This window comes from Maylandia zebra, linkage group LG7 (assembly GCF_041146795.1).
Source record: "Maylandia zebra isolate NMK-2024a linkage group LG7, Mzebra_GT3a, whole genome shotgun sequence".
Taxonomy (NCBI): domain Eukaryota; kingdom Metazoa; phylum Chordata; class Actinopteri; order Cichliformes; family Cichlidae; genus Maylandia; species Maylandia zebra.
Genome location: NC_135173.1, coordinates 54702282 through 54722154, shown reverse-complemented (window position 1 = coordinate 54722154; position 19873 = coordinate 54702282). Strand labels below are relative to the sequence as shown.

Genomic DNA, 19873 nt, shown 5'->3' with positions numbered 1-19873 from the left:
GAAGTGATGCTCAACATGTTAGCTTACAGTTAGGTCCCAACTCATTCTTAAGCATCTTTGTTATCATTTGCTTTTTTGTTTCATCAGCAGGCTGTAAACCCATTTTCAACAGCAAACTAGCATGCATGTACATTAAGACAAGACAAATCTAGGTGTAATACTTTTTATTCAGATCTTACAGAATTACATCTTTCACTTTCAGTGAGCCAATGTAACCCTTAGGGTAATTTTCTACCCTATGTGTTTTTATGAAACAAGAAGTCAAACGGTGCATAACTGTGTGGTACAGTCACTATTTCAACACTATATATAAACATATTAACATACAGCAGAAACTCTTTGATAGTTTGATTATTCTGTTTTGAATGGGTTCCTTTTTTTTTTTTTAAAACAGAATTTCTGTCTTTATTTTCCACATATGTTACATTTCTAAAGTACACAGAAGAGACATTAAAAAAGGCTTTACACTGAAATGTACAACTGTACATGGTCTTAATCTACCGAACTGTGTTTTTCTTCCTGAGGTCAAAGTCATCTGAAAATTAATCAAGAACGGACAAAAAATATATATATATATATATATAAAAAAAGAAGTTGCTACCATGTACAGTATTTACAAATTCACAGTTGTATCAAAAGGAAGAAAAAAAAATAGGTAAGACATCTGAGGTTTGAAGTATTTTTTATGAAAAATTCAGCAAAAGCTGCCACCACTTCAGTCAAACTATGAGTCACAAATGTTGTTATCCATTTGTACAGTGCTTTAATATTTAAACTAACGGAGGTTTAAAATGTTGTTTCAACAAACTGATACTCTAGTAAATGTTTGCAAATGTGAAACTGCATTCATCAGTATGGTGAAGAAAGAATTAAAACTAAAAGCAAAAACAACAACAACAACTTTTCAGTTATAAATTATTATTTACAGAAATAAAAATTTGAAAAGCCAACAAATTCCACTTCTTAATCCAACTACGTAGGTGGCTTTTACCCCTCATCCACTTCTGTGAAAATGTTGGTTAAGAAGTACTGAGACACACTGGTGGGCTCCTCTTCAAGAGCACAGCTGTCCACACAGTCATCCTGCTAAGAAGGAACAAAACAGAGCACATCTCCATGTGAGCGTGTATGAATTACACTGAATGGAAAAACAGCTTCAATCCACCTGTAGCTTTCTTACCTCTGTGCACTGTGAAGTGCTAGGATCTGGGCTCCTGGGACTTTGATCACAGGTCTCTCTGATGTTCACTGCTGTTTGTGTTAGCAGTGTAATCGATGCTGGACGGGTTTCTTTTAGTGTCTGTGTCAAGCTTTGTGTGGAAGGGACATCATGTGATGTGGAGGCTACAGGCTCTAGCAAAGACTGTTGTCCTTCAGTCAGTGGCGTTTTAAGCTTAGATCGCTTGGAAACTGGTTTGCTAGGTGGAAGATTTTGTGGAAGGCTGGTTTTCTTTGTTACAGAAAGCGAGGAAAGAGAGCCTTTGGGTTTTCTGTTAGATATTAGGAAAAATTAAACGTTTCTCAATAATTGATAGAAGCCAATGTGAATTTTTTCAAAATGAAACCGTTCTTCACCCACCTCACACGCCTCTGTGAAGTTTGAGCTTCTAAGCTGCTGGTAGTGCCTTTTCCATCTGTCACAATCTCCTCATCACGGCTGCAGCTTCCCCTTTGTGCTTCCATGACAGCATCACTGGCTTTTGGCTCCTGGGTGGTGTTTGTTTGGGTAGGCGCTGACTCCGCTGCTTTCATTGACTTGGTCTTGCTGGTTTGTTTTCTCCTCGCTGCATTAGGTTTAACTTGCAGTTTGGCTGGTTGAAAGATTCATACAGGGTGAAAAAGCAACATTTAATGTTCACATTAGAAAAATGTTCACACATTTTTTAAAGTGCATTTGGTGAGTATGTATTTATCCTCTGCATACCTCTTCTTCCAATACTTGTTTGTCTCTGCTTGTTAAGTGCTGCTTCAGGCTCATTATTGTCCACGGCATCTGGAAACTTTGGTGGATTGTCTGTAGTATGTTCTGCTCAATTAAAGCACAAAATTAAAGTTACACAGCATGAATCAGCATGACAATCAGTAGCTTGAAAGTGACAGAATAATGCAGTCACTCTACCCTGTGGATCCACTGTTTTCTGAATGTTATGATCCTGATGGATGGAAAAACACAGCATGTGAAAAAGATTTAAAAAAATAAAAAAATCACATTCTGACCGCCAACAGTTCTTCTTTAGAGCTTTACTTACAATCAGTGTAGATGGGTTCAGCACAGTCTCTTCCACACTGATGAGGCCTGTCACACTCTTTATCTCTTTGAACATGGGCATGGGGACATTAGACAGAGACCCCTCTCCTGCCGCTGCCACACTCTCTCCAGAAACACCACTAAAGGATGAAGAAAGGCACAGAATTAGACACCAAACTAAACAGACTACATGCTTGCTCACACAGCTAATTGATTAAAAGCAGACAAACCTTGGTTGAGGTATTGATGACTCTGCTACAGAAAGACAAGAGGGGTTCTCAGTTGCACTGTTCACCACCTCCCCTGATGAGGACAGCGGGATCTCAGTCAGAGAGAGGATGAAAAATGGTTCGTCGGGATCTGAAGGCACCTTCTCTGGCAGCACTGAAATTTAAAAAAAGAAAAAAATCAATAAATAAATAATCAAATCAAGAAGAACATTATATAAAGTTTACACAAAACTTAAGTGATATGACTGGAACATAATATATGATTGACTTACTCTCTTGAAATATTGGAAAACTTTGGATGTCGTTTGTACTTAATGTTGATGTATTCTAGGATTAGGAGAATTAGAGAAACATTTAAGGAAACTCAAGAGAGACTTTTTCACTTTAAAACTACTGACTACCGGAGAATACCTCTAACTACCCCTGTTAGAATTGGATATATAATATTAACTTGTATTAATTAGCAAGTCTTGACACAACATTAACAGATTTGATTGCAAAGCTTGTAAAAGGATTAAAGACCAGACAAAACAGAGTCATTATTGAGCTTACCTGGGTAGAAGACACTTGGTTCACAGGAACCAGAGGGACTTCAGAATTACTTGAATGATGGTCATGTTCACTTTGTTGTTCATTAACTTGTGCCAAACATCCAAGAGGAGAGCTGGGATCATTTGGATGGGGATCCTTACTGTCTAAGGTGCCCAGTGCTTTCTCCGAGTCTACAGGTTGAGATGTTACTGAACAGACTTCTACATTTATTGAACAATGTCCTGATGTTAGGTTTTTCTCTGGCAATTTCACAGATTTCTGTGCATCATTATTGTCCCCAGGGTCTTGTGCTGGTGCTATATTTGAGATTGTATCAACATGTTCTGCAGATTTACTGATATCAGCTGGCTGTAGTTTTGTCTGTGTAATTCTAGAGGATGATCCCAAATTGGGTTTCGGTTTGACCTTGGGAAACCGCCGCAATCTTTGTGGGATATTTTGTTCCAAGCTCACTGCGCTTGACATTGGGCCACATACAGCATCTGTCTTTTCCCTCTCTGATGAAGATATTTCCTCTCGGCATTTATTAGAAGAGCCAGATTCCAGTGATGGTTCAGAAACTGAATAAGCATCAGGACTTTTAAATTCATTTGATTTTTCTGGAGAGGTAGGACTGCAAGATGGCTGGGCTTCTGCATCTTTCATTCTGTAGTCACTTGATTCAGACACACAAGTCTGGCTACAGGGTTTTTCCACAACCTGCGTGTGTATAACAGGGTCTTTTGTGGATTTTAAGTTTGACTGCATAGTTCTTGGTGTTTGTGGCAGGTTTGGTTTGGGTTTGATTTTTTGCAATCGACGACTCCTCAACTGAGAAGCAGCTTCACTCTTTTCTTGATTAAGCGGTGACTCTTGAACAGGTGCAACAAGAACAGCCTGGTGGACGCTGCTCTCTTGGGGTGAGGCTGATTCTGCATCACCTGCTTCCCCAGCTTGTGAGACTGTGACTGCTGAGTCAGGTGCTACCACATTTTTACAACTACTCACAGATGTGGTAATACAAGGCATATTTTTTTCTGGATCAGATGCTGACTTTGTCTCGCTGCTGACCTGATCCCTGCTGGGTTCAAATTGTGATGCAGAGAGGTTCACGTTTTCTGAGGCACTCTGATCTGAAGTTGCTGCACCCAAGTCTAGTCTAACATTTGTTAAACTAGACTCCTCATTTGTTGATAGCTCCTCCGAGAGTGTAGGTGTAGAAACTATATTTATTGATGGTTTTAAAACTGAAGCAGGGTCAGCGTTTTCACTCAGTTTTTCGGAGGACAGGGTGCATACTAGTTGTGGTTCCACCTTTGCTGTTGTTTTTTCAGGTGATCTCATGTTTGAAGTTGGGCTTAAGTCCTTCTCTAAAACCGATTTTACAGTTTGAGGTTTAAACCTTGAAATTCTTGAGGACTGTGCTAAATTTGGTTTAGGTTTGACCTTTTGCATTCGACTCCTTCTAGATGGTGAAGGAGTTGTGTCTTTGTTCACTTCTTTTTGCCTGACAGGTAAATCTTCTGGATGTGAAACACATGAAGGTGGTTTCTCGGCGCTCTCTTGACCTGGTTCTGATTCTATGCATGGCTCCTGTTCAACTTTTGAGATCGCCAAGTCTGATGTTGCTGAATTATTGAAAACACTCTTGGCTGTTTCAACACAGGACTGAACTTTTTCCTCTGTGGGCTCAGATGACGACTTTGTGTCATTAGTGACTTGATTCCCTTTGAGATCAAACTCAGATTCCAAGTTCTGGCATTGTGAGGGACCGCAATCCGTTATTACTGCACCTAAGTCCGGTCTACCATCTGTGGTTGTTGGTAAAAGAGTATCTACACTTTCTACATGTTTTTCAGGAGAAGCAGAGCATGATGATCGTGGTTGTTCATCCTCTGTGGTTAAGCATCTTGATTGTTTGCGAGATTTGGGGTCTTGCGTTGGGATGGGGTCTCTCTCTTCAGGCTGCTTTGTGGTTTGGGATTTAGATCTTGCAGTTCTTGATGTCTGTAGCAGATTTGGCTTGGGTTTGAATTTTGGTAATCGACTCCTTCTAGATTGGCAAGTATTTGAGACTTCACTTTCTCCTTTTTCAGTGACAGATAATTCTCCTGCGTGTGTTTCACCCGTAGGTTTATCACTGCTCTCCTTGGCTGGGGACACAATTGAACATAACTCCTCTTCAACCTCTGTGATGAGTGAGTCAGAGTTTGGCGGATCCTTAAAACCAGTCTCAAAAGGTTCAACATGGGAAGCAAGTTTTTCATCTGTGGGCTCAGATAATGACTTTGTCTCTCTCGTGGCCTGATCCCTATGTGGTTCAAATGTAGATTCAGAAAAGCTGTGACTCTGGAACTGGATTTCTGCAACTGATTCAACCCCAACAATATCTGGTTGACTCTCAGATGGCTTTGCTGTTAGTTTAACTTCAGTAGAGGAAATGTCAGCTTTTAGCAATGCTAGAGAACAGTCTTTAATGTTAGCAGATTCTCTGTGGCTTTCTTCAGCTGTCCTTGCTGCAGATATATCTGGTTGGGATTTGGATTGTACAGTCCTGGAGACTCGGCTAAGGTTAGGTTTAGGTTTTATTTTGGAAAAGTGACCTCTCTTAGTTTGTAGAGTATTTTTGTTTGAACTCTCTGGATGTGGCTCATCACTGGTTTTAACTGCCATTTCATCACTGACTGTTTTGCTAACTTGTTGTTCCACAGTGGCCACAGTCGCCGATGTCTGTGTGACATCATGATCAAATGCAGACACGGAAGGAGTGGCACTTTCTTCCTGTACAGCAGCATCGGAAACAAGCCCTTTTTCTAGGTGGGTGGTTTCATTCACATCAGCTGATGCCGTCCCTGCAGTTAAATATAATGGCACATTTTACATTGACTGTTGCTCAGTCTAACAACAAATGAAACTGTCCATTATAAGGACTCTTTTCTGTCTTTCTAACCTGTTACATGATCTCGTATGTCTACTTGATTCTGTTCCGACTGAGAGACGTGACTCAGGTTTCCGATGGTCAGCAGGGTTTGAGCAGCCTCGTTGTAGCTCTGATCTTCAGATATTGAAATAAAAAGACAAACAAAAAATATGAACTTTAAATCTAAAACTATATATAAAATTCATAAGCAAATAATCATAAAACATCTTCAACATACCTTCTGCATGTTCTGAAGAAATAAATTCTATAACATCCTGCAAAGCAAACACACATATCATAAATAACACCAAAAGCTCTCCTTTCTATTCACAAAAGCTGTTTTACAAAAACATGAAGTACAGTACACTGCTTCATTTACAATATCTTTTCTACATCTGTACACATCTGTACAGATATGTACATCTACAGTTGACTGTATAGCAAATAAAGATGACATTTTAGGCACCTTTCTAATCTTATTGATCACTGAACTGGTTTACTACAAACCACATTGTTATTTATGCATGTTATAATTTTCATCGATCAGGCATAACATTATAACCACAGGCCTAATATTGTGTTAATCCTGCTTTTGCTGCTAAAACAGCCCTGGTCTGTCGAGGCTTGGACTCCAATAGAACGTCTCTAGCTGTACTGTGGTATCTGGCACCAAGATATTAGCAACTTTTAAGTCCTATAAGTTGCAAATTTGGGCTGTCCATGGATCAGACCTGTTTGTCCAGTACATTCCACAGCTGCTTAATTGGACTGCAGTCTGGGGAATCTGGGAGTCAGTCAACACCTCAAACTCCTTGTTGTGCTCCTTGAACCATTCCTGAACCATTTTAGTTTTGTGGCGGGGCGCATTATCATTCCAAATGAGGCCAAATGAAGGTGGTCTGAAACAGTGCTTAGGGAGGTGGTGCATGACAAAGTGACATCCATATGGTTGGCAGGACGCAAGGTTTCCCAGCAGAGTATTGCTCAAAACATCACACTGCCACTGGCGGCTTGCCTTCCCCCCATAGCACATCCTGGTGTTCCCTAAGTAAGAGGCGCAAATGCACCCAACCACGTGACATTAAAAAAAATGTGATTATTTGGACCAGGCCACCTTCTTCTATCAATGGTCTAGTTCTGATGCTCAAGTGGCACTTTCGGTGAAGGACAGGGGTCAGTATGTGAACCCTGGCTTGTCTGTGGTATGCACCTCCATACACTGTGATGCACTGTTTGTTCTGACACCTTTCAATTAGAACCAGCATTAACTTGTTGATATGAGATACTCTAGCTCATCTGTTGGATCGGACCACACAAGCCAGCCTTGGTCATTGGTGGCCAAGGCTCACTGATGCACGTTCCCCACATGCAGCAGTGAGCCTATCAGGACCCTATCGCTGGTTCACCATTCTTCCTTCATTGACTAATACTGCAGACCGAGAAAGTCCCAAAAGAGTCTTGTCAAACTCAAATCCTTTTACATTTTGCCCTCAATTTTTTTTTAACTTTGAGGACAAAATGTTCACTAACCCACCCAGTAACAGGTGCAATGATGAGATAATGAATGTTATTTATTTCACCTGTCTGTGGCCATAATGTTTTGCCTGATTGCTGTGTAAGTAATTCAACCACATACTGAATACATGTATTCAAAACAAAAATGGAAAGACACTGCAGAAAAAAATAAAAGGTTGAACTTACTCAGTTTTGAGCCTTTAATAATAGATAAAATTGTGTTTTCAAGATTAGTGCTCTGGAATGATAATCATTAACCCCAGATCTGTTATTGGGGTTAATGATTTAATTAACTTGGTACTACTTCTTAAGCATAGGTCACTTACAATCAACAGGTCCAACTGATGTTCACATGGTTCAGCTGACCCTGTCTCATGTTGTGCCTGCTCACAAGCAGAATCGGGGCAAAGTGCATCTTGGGAAATGCCCAAAACATCAGGCATAGTGGCCAAGATATCAAGCTACAGGTGGCATAGGAGGAGTCAGAGGAAGATTGGAATGTAAAACCATGCGCAAATAAAAAGTAAAGCAAAACATAAAAATGTTTGTCATGGGAATTATTTCAAAATAAAAAGAATGATTGGTGTTTTAGTGAGGCATGTGATGGAGAAAATGTTTATCATACCTCAGCAATTGTCTCATCCACTTCTTTAATCTCAGGACGAGGAGTGTGCAGGCCGGCAGGCACAAACGCAGGTGCACTGCTGTCTTTACTGGGGCTACCTGCGAGTTCCACCTCCTCCACTTCTTCATCCTGCCATTGATGACTGTCCTCGTCACTAAATTCTGTCTGAGAAGCTGTGAGAGTGACAAGTTTACACTTTTTGGATTTTGGGGCCAAATCATGCTGTGGTAGGATTCTCTTCTTGGCTGCCTGTTGGGATTTTGGTTTAGCAGCAGATGCAGTGGACCCAGCTGCTGAGGCTGGTGTAGTTTCAGATGCAGAGGAGTGTACTTCATCTTTGGCTGGATAAGTCAAGGGCTTGATGGGTTTAGGCACTCTACCACATCTACAAAACAAAATGAAACACTAATAAAAACACTTTATTCATGATCAATAGGAATATTGTTCTTAAATCTATCAGCCCACCAGACAATGTTAGATGACAAGAAACCCTGTATTAACAGTATTGATAATTACAAAAAACATTTTCATATGTTTCTGTAATGGTGAATCCATCAGTATGTCTAAACTCTTTAATCAAAGTCATTTTTTAAATGCCAAGGAATAATTTTTATTGTAATTCATCAATTTTCAAATTTACCATTTTTACAAAAATGCTGAAAAAAATAGTAAAGCACATTATTATTTTTTTATTAAGATGTCAAATTACAGCTATTTGCTTGCTTTGTGAACAGAAACATTTGTTTGATTGAATTAATTGATTAACTGTTTTGATTAATTGCTAATTTCTCAAAAAAAGTCTAGTGTGCCGGCTGAAATCTGGGAATACAAACATGAATTCAGTTTGAAATCCTTCACTCCTGGACAAATATGCTGAACAAATATTTAATTTTTAGTTTTAAAAAAGTTTATGAGAGATTTCTAAAATATTTGTGTTTTCTTATTTTTATGAAAGGTGGTCTAACAAATTTGTTAAGCGCTGGATACAGTGGATACACGGTCAGAATGGGAGTTTTTCAGTAAATTACATTCATGTACCTGGTAGGTCTTGGAGGTTTAACTATGGCATCCTCCTCCTCCCCTTCTGAGGAAATATCATCACCGACTGGCTCCCTGCTGGCTTGGCTTAAAGATGATGCATCTTTATTTACCTACAGTAAGTTTCAGTAAAGCAAAGCCAGTATTCATAAAAAGGTTTCAAGGCTTATAAACAGAAAGTGAAATAACCTTATTACAAGTTCAACCACTTACACTCTCATCTTCTTCATCCAATGAAGTACTTTTAGCTGTTGTACAAGGTGAAGGCTTTTTACTCCATTTGCGGCCTAAAGGCAGTAGTGGTTTTGATGCTCTGCCTCGTGAGAGTTTAGCTGGCTTGATTGCAGTGTCCTTAGCTGTATTTGCATTTTGAGTTTTCTCTGACCTAAACATTTGAAAGAAACTGATTTTAATCGCAGAGATATGTACAAAAAAAATAATATTCACAGCAATATGATTTTAGTGTCATTACGTGTCTGAGTCTTTGTGGTTGTCAGGAAGCTCTGCCTCAGGATCTTCGCATACGCCGTCCTCATCTGAGAATTTAAAAGCAAAATAAAAATGGCGTGGCACTTTAACAAAAGCCAAGAAAACATGGGGAAACGAGTACTGATTTGGGGGGGGAAAAGTTATTACCCTTAATTTTCAGGAAATATTTAAAAAAACAAACAAACAGTTAGACAAAAGGTAGCTACCACGAAATCACCACATACCTACATGTTTTGTAACAACAAAACCGCTCACAGTCCCTGTACCTTGCTCAGTGCTCACTCGTTTGGTTCTCTTGTCATTTGGTTCCTCATCCAGAGCAACTTGTCTGTTCTTTCTTTTGCCTCTTTTTGTCTTAGCGTCAGAAACAGGAATTTCTCCATCATTACAGAGATCCTCATTCTCTTTCTCCCCTTCCTCTTCCTCCTCTTCCAACCCCAGGATCTCTTTCCCATCCTCATCCTCCTCATCTTCCTCCTCCACATCACTCAGTTTCCTTCCCGATTTTTTGGCTGTAGAAGGAATAAGAGCACATAGACTTTTGAATTGGGAAAAGCTAAAGGAGAATTCCCAAATATTCACATACAGCCTACAATGATCACACGAGAAAAGAAATCACGTTGACGTACAGTGGGGCAAAAAAGTATTTAGTCAGCCACCGATTGTGCAAGTTCCCCCACTTAAAATGATGACAGAGGTCAGTAATTTGCACCAGAGGTACACTTCAACTGTGAGAGACAGAATGTGAAAAAAAAATCCATGAATCCACATGGTAGGATTTGTAAAGAATTTATTCGTAAATTAGGGTGGAAAATAAGTATTTGGTCACCTCAAACAAGGAAAATCTCTGGCTCTCACAGACCTGTAACGTCTTCTGTAAGAAGCTTTTCTGTCCCCCACTCGTTACCTGTATGAATGGCACCTATTTGAACTCATCATCTGTATAAAAGACACCTGTCCACAGCCTCAAACAGTCAGACTCCAAACTCCGCCATGGCCAAGACCAAAGAGCTTTCGAAGGACACCAGGAAAAGTATTGTAGACCTGCACCAGACTGGGAAGAGTGAATCTACAATAGGCAAGCAGCTTGGTGTGAAAAAATCAACTGTGGGAGCAATCATCAGAAAATGGAAGACATACAAGACCACTGATAATCTCCCTCGATCTGGGGCTCCACGCAAGATCTCATCCCGTGGGGTCAAAATGATCATGAGAACGGTGAGCAAAGATCCCAGAACCACACGGGGGGACCTGGTGAATGACCTGCAGAGAGCTGGGACCAAAGTAACAAAGGTCACCATCAGTAACACACTACAACGGCAGGGAATCAAATCCCGCAGTGCCAGACGTGTTCCGCTGCTGAAGCCAGTGCATGTCCAGGCCCGTCTGAAGTTTGCCAGAGAGCACATGGATGATACAGCAGAGGATTGGGAGAATGTCATGTGGTCAGATGAAACCAAAGTAGAACTTTTTGGTATAAACTCAACTCGTCGTGTTTGGAGGAAGAAGAATACTGAGTTGCATCCCAAGAACACCATACCTACTGTGAAGCATGGGGGTGGAAACATCATGCTATGGGGCTGTTTTTCTGCCAAGGGGACAGGACGACTGATCCGTGTTAAGGACAGAATGAATGGGGCCATGTATCGTGAGATTTTGAGCCAAAACCTCCTTCCATCAGTGAGAACTTTGAAGATGAAACGAGGCTGGGTCTTCCAACATGACAATGATCCAAAACACACCGCCCGGGCAACAAAGGAGTGGCTCCGTAAGAAGCATTTGAAAGTCCTGGAGTGGCCTAGCCAGTCTCCAGACCTCAACCCCATAGAAAATCTGTGGCGGGAGTTGAAAGTCCGTGTTGCTCGGCGACAGCCCCAAAACATCACTGCTCTCGAGAAGATCTGCATGGAGGAATGGGCCAAAATACCAGCTACTGTGTGTGCAAACCTGGTAAAGACCTATAGTAAACGTTTGACCTCTGTTATTGCCAACAAAGGTTATGTTACAAAGTATTGAGTTGTATTTTTGTTATTGACCAAATACTTATTTTCCACCCTGATTTACGAATAAATTCTTTACAAATCCTACCATGTGGATTCATGGATTTTTTTTTCACATTCTGTCTCTCACAGTTGAAGTGTACCTCTGGTGCAAATTACTGACCTCTGTCATCATTTTAGGTGGGGGAACTTGCACAATCGGTGGCTGACTAAATACTTTTTTGCCCCACTGTATCTTACCTTTTGTCTTTCTCTTGCCCTTTTGGGACGATTTCTTCTCAGCCACTGATCTCAGTTTCTTCTTACTTCTCTGATATTCCAAAATCTTTTCTAACAGCTTAGAGAAGTACTCTATGTCCAGTTTGCGCCTCTCTCCTACAAAACAATCATCAGCCAACTTAAATTAAATTTAAGAATGTACACACAGAACGTTAATCATTCGGTTATTTTGATTCCAAAACGTTTGGCAACTGTGTAAAATGTGAAGGGAAAAAAGGGAAAAACATACAATACTGTGAACACTTGGGATTCTATAATTAACTAAACAAAAACACAGAACTTTGTGCGCGTGTGTATTTCCCACTATGCTGCATAATCTCCTCTCTCTCTAGTTATGTTACTAATTAATATTATATTCGTTCTTTTTTTGAAATTTGATATATTGTCTTTTTACCATTTTCAATTAAATATAACCTTTAAATGACATACGTGAATAATTACATTTGAAGATTATTACTAAATACTTACTGATAGCTTTGTCAATCCTCCAAACATTCTCTCGTTCTTCTTTCTTGAATTTGTTCTGAAAGATCAAATTCAAAATTGCAGTTCTGTGTATTTAGTTCAACTTTAAACTCTTTTTTCTTACCATGCATACTTGTATTTATCGCTGACCTTTATCTCTGATCGAGCTCTGTGTGGAAACAGTTGGCAAATCATAGAAAAATCTGTCCCCACCATGCTAACTGCCAGGAAGAACATGTCTGTCTCTGATGAAAACAAATTTAAGAAGAAAAGTCACAAAAAAGGCATCAAAACAAAATAATAAAAACACTTAATATGTTACCATATATGTGGCTTATCTTACCTGATAAGCCACTGTATTATAACCATTCACATGTGAAGTGCACAGCATCGACTGTGTGGTTATAATTTTCTGCATTCAATTAGACACATGCCACACTCTTAACTATTACTGCGGACTGTATATAAAAGATGGCTTCAGGACCTGAAAAGACGAGTCAGTGCAGACAAGCCTTTACCTGCAATAGGTAAAGGCTTCAAAAAAGGACTTTGCTAATCACCAAATTATATACAGTATCTATGTTGCAACAGTCCCTGACAGCAATAGCCTCCTCAGAAGAACAATGCTGCCTGCAACACAACAAAAACTGCTCAAGCAGGACTCAAGGAAAATAAAAAAGAACACAAGGAATTGATCCAACCTAAGAACTCCTCAGATCCCAATCTGATAAAGTATCCGTGGGACGGGGAAACAAGACCCATCACACAACTAGAGCTGGGCGATATAAGATTTTTTCATATCACGATATGTTTTTTTCATTTCAGGCGATAACGATATCTATCACGATATAAGCCAAATAACTATATTTGTAAGATTTAAATGTGCTGTTGCTCACAAGTAAAATGTGAAATAATCAGCAGCTTGTTTTTATTTAAATATTTATTTCCCATAATAAGTTCAACAGGGTAGATGTACTTAAGGAACATGAGACTTTTTCAGATAAATAAAGGCAAATATTGCAAACTACACAAAAGGCAGCCGCTAAAGCGTTTAAGTTTCAAAATAGAACAAACGAAACAGACTACTAAATTGTCGATTCCACTTAGAAACAAAATATTAATTCTAAAAATAAATCTTAGTTTGTTTTACAGAAGAACAGACAAAACTGACTAACTTTTGTCAGTATCAAATAAACTGAGAACTAAAAGGAAATTCTCAATCTCTCCTTGTTGTATAGCTTAGCTTTTCAAACAGTTTTAACAGTTACTTTAGTCTGACAAAAGCCGAATGACGAATTAGCGCTTCCAGTCAGAGACTGAGGCTACGTCCACACGTACACGGGTATTTTTGAAAACGGAGATTTTCCGTTTTCGTTTTAAAAAATAATCCCGTCCACACATAAAGGGAGAAATGAAGGAAAACGCTGCTATGAACATGCCAAAGCAGCAGGTGGCACTAGATTCCTAACCGTGCAGAAATGTTGGCCAATCAGAAGTCTAGAAGCCTCGGTGGGAAAAAGTAAACAAAGCTGGGGCATAGAAGCAGAACCGAGTCGTATGTGTGGAGGGACAGTAACTGTGTGTATATGTAAGCATTTAAACACTGCAGAGAGTAGAATTAACAGTATTGTAGAAATTCATTTCACCGAAACAATAACGTGGCGCACAGTGTGACGTCAAAAAATGCGCACACCTTTGACGCTGCGTTTTCTCCGTTTTTCTAGTCCACACGTAAATGCAAGTTTACGAGTTTTTAAAAATCTTCGTTTTCAGTGACCAAAAACGCTGTTTACGTGTGGATGAAAGGTGCAAACGCATAGAAAAATCTGCGTTTTCAAAAATACCCGGGTACGTGTGGACGTAGCGCATGCACCAGTTTATTGTATTTCCAGAGTTGCTTTCGGCACAATTTACAGTGCACACTACTCTGTTTTTTGTCAGACTTGAAATAGCCGAAATACCTTCACACTACGGAACTTCTATGGCTCTTCCGTTCGACAATCTCTCCGGCATTGGAACCATCATCTGTTTTCTCTTCGGTAACCTTCGGTCACGCTCGGTTGATTTTTCTAGTCGGCACACTCATTTCCTCCATTACCCGGGCGGTACGGTGGCTGGCTGCTTCCCAAACAAATACACATGTGCGGCTTGGCACTTGTGCTGTACGTAACAAGTCACGTGACGTGACGCTGCAGCTGTGATTGGTTCGGCTCTGCGCTACTTAATTTGGATTGGCTGACCTTTTTTTTTTTTTTAAAGAGGACGAGAGCGGCGAGGTCTATCACGATAGTTGAATTTTTCTATCGAGAAAAAGTTATATCGCGATACATATCGTTATCGTTCTATCGCCCAGCTCTACACACAACTCACGTATTTGTTTCCAATGTCTCGTGCTTTTGCTCTGCAAAGCCAGTGCTGCTTTGCATAAGGTTCCTTTAATATTGTGGCTGTCTCACCTTCGCTGGTCCAGCGTTTTGCATGGTTAAGTTTCCTGAAACTTGAGTAAGTTGTAGTGGAGCCTCGTTCAAAGATGGGGTCTCGATTCTCTGCTGGGTTTGGCCCTTTGGCTCGCTGGACTTCCACAGTTAAGCTGAGAGATAAGATGAAAGGGTTTTAAAAAGCCTATAAATGGTTTGAACGTTCTACAATATCACAATAGGAAAGCAATTATTTTATATGGATGGGGCAAAATAATAATAAAATAATAATAATAATAATAATGCATACTTTATTAATCCCCTGTAGGCCGATTACTCTCTGCATTTAACCCATTGACTCAGTGAAGCAGTGAGCAGCCACCAATCCATCACAACGGTACTTTGCTCAGGGGTACCTCAGAGTAACAGTTCAGTGGATTCGAACCACCGACCTTCCAATCATGGCGCGACCACTTTACCTAATGAGCTATCCCTGCCTGGGGATACAGATCAAATGGTCTACAAATCTCTACTAACCTCTCTTCGTCAATAATCAGTGAGCCATCTTCTGCAACTTTGACTTGAGGAACCATAAGTGCTTCTTCCTGCTCTTCCTCTGCCTCCTCTGCTTCTTCTTCTGTGTTGCCCATGGTATTAGGGGGGATTTCAGGTTCCTGTGCCTGCTCTGGAGACCTTCAAACATTAAAAAAGAAGAAGAAAGAAAATAAAGAAAAATCAATTTATTATAAGCAACTGGTATACAAACTTTCTACACATTCTGAAACGTGCAGCAAGCCACAGCTTTTGAAAGACAAACTGTTTAAAATGCACTGCTGCCTCCACATTTAAGTACGCCAAAAAGTTAAAACACTTAAACCAAGTTCTCTGTTGTATCAGATGTGCAGTCACTTTTCAGTGATTCAAACAGACTGAATTAACACGTTAAACGAATAATGTTTGGCTGGGACAAACTCAATTCTAGTGTTCAACTTTGTTTTGTTTCATTCATATTTTTTTTCATAATACTTTTTGTGATGAAAAACTGTGTTTATGACTCTTTCTTTGAGGAACAACAGATGATCAGCAATTGCACACAGTGAGAACATGGTTCATGTGTGTCCTTCTGCAGCATTAAAAAAAACATAACTTTTTAAACTTAAATATTATAAGAAAATGTGACAAAAAAAGCATGTCAAACATTGAAGTAATTTCCATTTGAATTACAGGCTTAACATAGACAAACCATTTAAAAAAAACATGATTTAAAGAACAGGACAAACATACGCTTCTCTTCCTGGTGAAGGTGGGAGCACAGTCTCATTCTCTTGGGTCAATTCTTCTACACCAGATCTGGAAGAATTTCAAAATTCAGTTTTCTCAAGTAAAATCAGTGTTCGTCAATATAAAACATCATAAGTGAAATATATGGTACATGGACTGGACTGTTCTACAGGAGCGTACTTTATGCAACATATCTCATTCACCCATTTACACACACATTCATAAAAGCACATTTTTGCATCTAAGTGCTTTCTACCTAACATTAACACCGATGAACACATCGGAAGCAACTTGTAGCTGCTTGTCAAGGATACTTTAGCGTGCACAACGGAGCAGTCGAGCATCAAACCACCAACCTTCTGAATAGTAGACAACGTGCCTCCTGCCTGCCTCCTGAACAATGGCCTCCCCCATACTTTAACATCACATAATTACATGAATTTCACAACTTTGCAAGATACTCACGTCATTGGGTTAGACGTTGGAAGATAATGGATAAGGTCCCGCATGGTCATTTTGGCAGGATCTAAATTAAATACCTTCGAAACAGCCTTAGCTTTCTTAAGTTTCTGCAGAATCAAATGACATCACACCTTTCAGTTAACAAATCATGATAAAGCTAACAGTTTATATCTGATGAATACATTATTTAACTCAGACACCTGTGACAAGATGGCTAAAATGCTTAGTTAATGACAAGGACTCACTTTTTCTTTGCGTCTCTCCTCTCTGAGCAAATCTCTGAGCTTCTGAGCCTTCACAAGCCTTTGTACGTCTGATGGGTCATTTAGAAGTCTACTCAGGGAGAGTGCCGATGGTGTCAGTGAAGGCACAGTCTTTGATGATGCAAGTGTTTTGGCTTTCTCCGATAGTTCAGTAGATTCTTTGTCTGGTATGGAGGGTCTATCTGGTGGTCTGGGAGGAGCTTCCTTAACTTGTCTGTCTGAAATGTTCTCTGATTGTTTGCTACTGTCTGCTGGAAGATGGGTTTGTTCTACTGACTGTACAGCTGAGGAAACAGCTGAAGATTCTGAAGCGTCCAAAGAAATGGAGGTGGGTTTAGGTTGAATTTTAGGCAGCTTGCCGTCTTCTGAAGGCCTGCGTCGCCTTGGAGACTGGAGTCCCTTCGGAGTTGCTGTTGTTCCCGTTTGACTGGATGCTTTTGCCTTGTCAAGGCCCGCACCAGAGCAATCAACAGATGTTTGAGAGACTGCTTTGATGGGAGACTTTGGTGTCCGAGAGAGAGCAGAGGGGCGGCCAGGGGCCACTTTAGGCTTAACAGAAAATCGTTTCCTTCTTTGGACAGCCACTGAAGAGCTGGTACCATCCACATTTTGCTCACTGCCATCCCTAAACGGTAGTAAGAAAAGTTATTGTTGTCAAACATAACAAATAGTCTTAAGGCTTCTAAAATAATTCAAAGACACTTTACTTTAAACTCACACTGAAGCTGCAGCTTTTTCTGACAGGGTAATGTCGGACTTATCCGTCAGAGCACTAGCATTGTTGCTGTCCCCAACCTCCCTCTGGGCCTCACTGGCCTCCTGATTTGCTGGAGTTGCTTCCGGAGGTGCTGATCGCCCTGCTGTACTTACATTGGGACGCACACTAAATCTTGACCGACGGAACATTTTGACCTGAAAGCAAAGCTGCATCAGTACTGAACAAATAGCCATGACATCAATCTGCAAATGAAATACTGCTAAACTCCATCTAACGCCCTAATACGCCATCAAAATGTATTCAGGTATTGTAAAGGTGCTCTGGAAATCAACCAAGAAAAGATGCCCTTACAGAACAGCAGTCACAGGTGGGGATCTTTTTCTGCACCAAATCTCGTCTTTACATATAGCTTTTCAAGAAATTATTTGCTAAATAGAAATGAACACATAAATATCTCTCCATGGATGGAGTTCGACACTAATATGCATTTGCTTCGTCTCAGTGTTGACAAAAAGCAGCTTACTCTACTGCAGCTTAGGCATATTTCGCCTACAAAACAATAAACTTCGCCTGCACAAAAAGTATTTAAATGATCTCTTCTTTTACTTAAAAATGCAAAACTCAGCTACTTTGTTTACAGGGCTGGTGACGTCGACAGTCGAGAGGCCGTTAAGTTTGATGGCAAACGCTTTAAAATCACTCGGAAACACCGCCAGACGTGGAATAAGCCAACAAACACAATTTAAACCAGTGAAAATTACGCAAAATGCAATCTTAATGGTGGAGAAAGACTGGGAAAGTGCACAAGCTGGACTCAAACTCGGGTAAAAACAGTTTTAAGCGTGACGCTCTGCATGCGTTGGGTCGCCCGTTTCATGACGTTTTGAAGCTAAGACCGCTTCACTGATATTTTTATCGCGTCCACATCTTTTACTTTACTTGTATTAACGTACCTGACTAAGAATATGTCGTTTTGTGGAAGAAATAAGCCTTCATTTACCGACGAGAAGTGGTAAGTAGCGGACCCAAAGCACACGTTAATCCGCCATGTTTTAGTGACGTAATATTTTCCTGAGTGAAGGGGGTTATGGGAAATGTAGTTGGGTTCAAAGAGTTGGATGAGGTAAGACCGCGATCTCTGTAAGCAATCCTGTCTGCGCTTTACTAATAATAGTAATAACAACAACAACAAAGAAAAAGTAAAAAAGCTTTAGTGTAAAGTATAAAATATGTCTGTATGAAATGTAAGTATAAGAAAATATGTGATTTTAAATTGTGCCTGCCTTCCCTCCACCATGTTTTATCTCCTGAAAATAACCCATTTCTTTTAATTTCTTTGAGAAACAAACTAATATACATATTTAAGTAGCACGGAAATATTTGATTTTTTATGGTGGTTTATCAGGTTATGTTTACATGTAAATGTAGTCTTTAAAAAAAGAAACCAAGATTCCAGAGTACTAACTATTATATAACTATAACTATTAACTGGTTTAGCGCTACCCATTACTATAAACTGATTAAACCGATAGAATAATAACTGGTCAGCCCCATGACTGACTCTAAATCTGTGTAGGATTTATCTGTTTGGTTTAGGTAAACAGGACCTCATACACCGTGCCCAGCAATTTCTATCAAAAGAATTAATCCTTATATCAAAAATATATTGATTCTCATTCAGTTTCCTCTAATTAATCTGATTTAGCTCACTGTTTTCAGAAAGATCTTCTTTTGGTGACTCCGATTATGACAGATTATCCACCTCCACCTTTCCCTAGCATCCTCTTCTGCCACACTAACCTTCTGCGTGTCCCCCTTCACTGCATTCATCAATCTTCTCTTTGTTCTTCCTCTTTTCCTCCTGACTGCTAGCTCCATATTCAACATCTCTTGTTATTCCTCCTCTACACATGTCCAAACCACTTCAATCTTGTCTCTTAAACAGCTCAACCTAAGCTGTCCCTCTGATGTTCTCCTTTCTAATGGTGTCCACTAGGGCTGCCACGATTAGTCAACTAGTCACGATTACGTCGACTGTCAAAATCGTCGACGACTAATTTAATAGTCGACACGTCGTTTGAAGCTTTGTAAGATCCCAAAAGACGCAGGACTAAGTAGTAGGATTTAAGAGTGTAATAACGGACTGAAACAGAAGATGGCAGCACTGCATGTACAAGGATGCCAGCTGCTGTTAAACGCCGAAGAAGAAGAAACTGTCCCAGAATTCATAGCGCCCTGCTCAGTTTCCAACAATGGCGGCACCTAGTTAGTTTTAATATTACTCTTATTATTCTTTCTGGGTCACAAAATAAACGTTTAACATATTTTCAGACGAGAATGTAGCTGTGTAAACCTCAAATATCTGCTCAGTTTATCAAGACACCACATATTT

General features: G+C 39.9%; 1 protein-coding gene across 7 annotated transcripts; it reads right to left on the bottom strand.

Annotated features, from left to right (window-relative positions):
- Positions 1-147: 147 nt before the first annotated feature.
- Positions 148-18553, bottom strand: LOC101464492 (uncharacterized). 7 transcript variants are annotated; one of them, XM_076886712.1, is made up of 27 exons: positions 18435-18553; positions 17482-17675; positions 16746-17388; positions 16504-16607; positions 16042-16107; positions 15295-15450; positions 14797-14930; positions 12491-12585; positions 12344-12398; positions 11837-11971; positions 9821-10108; positions 9580-9643; positions 9321-9492; positions 9108-9220; positions 8070-8454; positions 7771-7905; positions 6168-6204; positions 5960-6073; positions 3031-5861; positions 2751-2805; positions 2479-2632; positions 2250-2388; positions 2120-2153; positions 1925-2026; positions 1580-1811; positions 1181-1490; positions 148-1086 (listed from the first exon to the last, which is right to left on the bottom strand). In XM_076886712.1, the coding sequence occupies exons 2-27, from the start codon at positions 17667-17669 to the stop codon at positions 988-990; spliced, it is 6840 nt and encodes a 2279-aa protein (XP_076742827.1). In that variant the 5' UTR covers positions 17670-17675; positions 18435-18553; the 3' UTR covers positions 148-987. The 7 variants fall into 7 exon arrangements, with proteins under 7 accessions (XP_076742827.1, XP_024658849.2, XP_076742828.1 ...); XM_024803081.2 differs by having other exon boundaries at positions 148-1083; XM_076886713.1 differs by having other exon boundaries at positions 5960-6064.
- Between the last annotated feature and the right edge of the window lie 1320 nt (positions 18554-19873).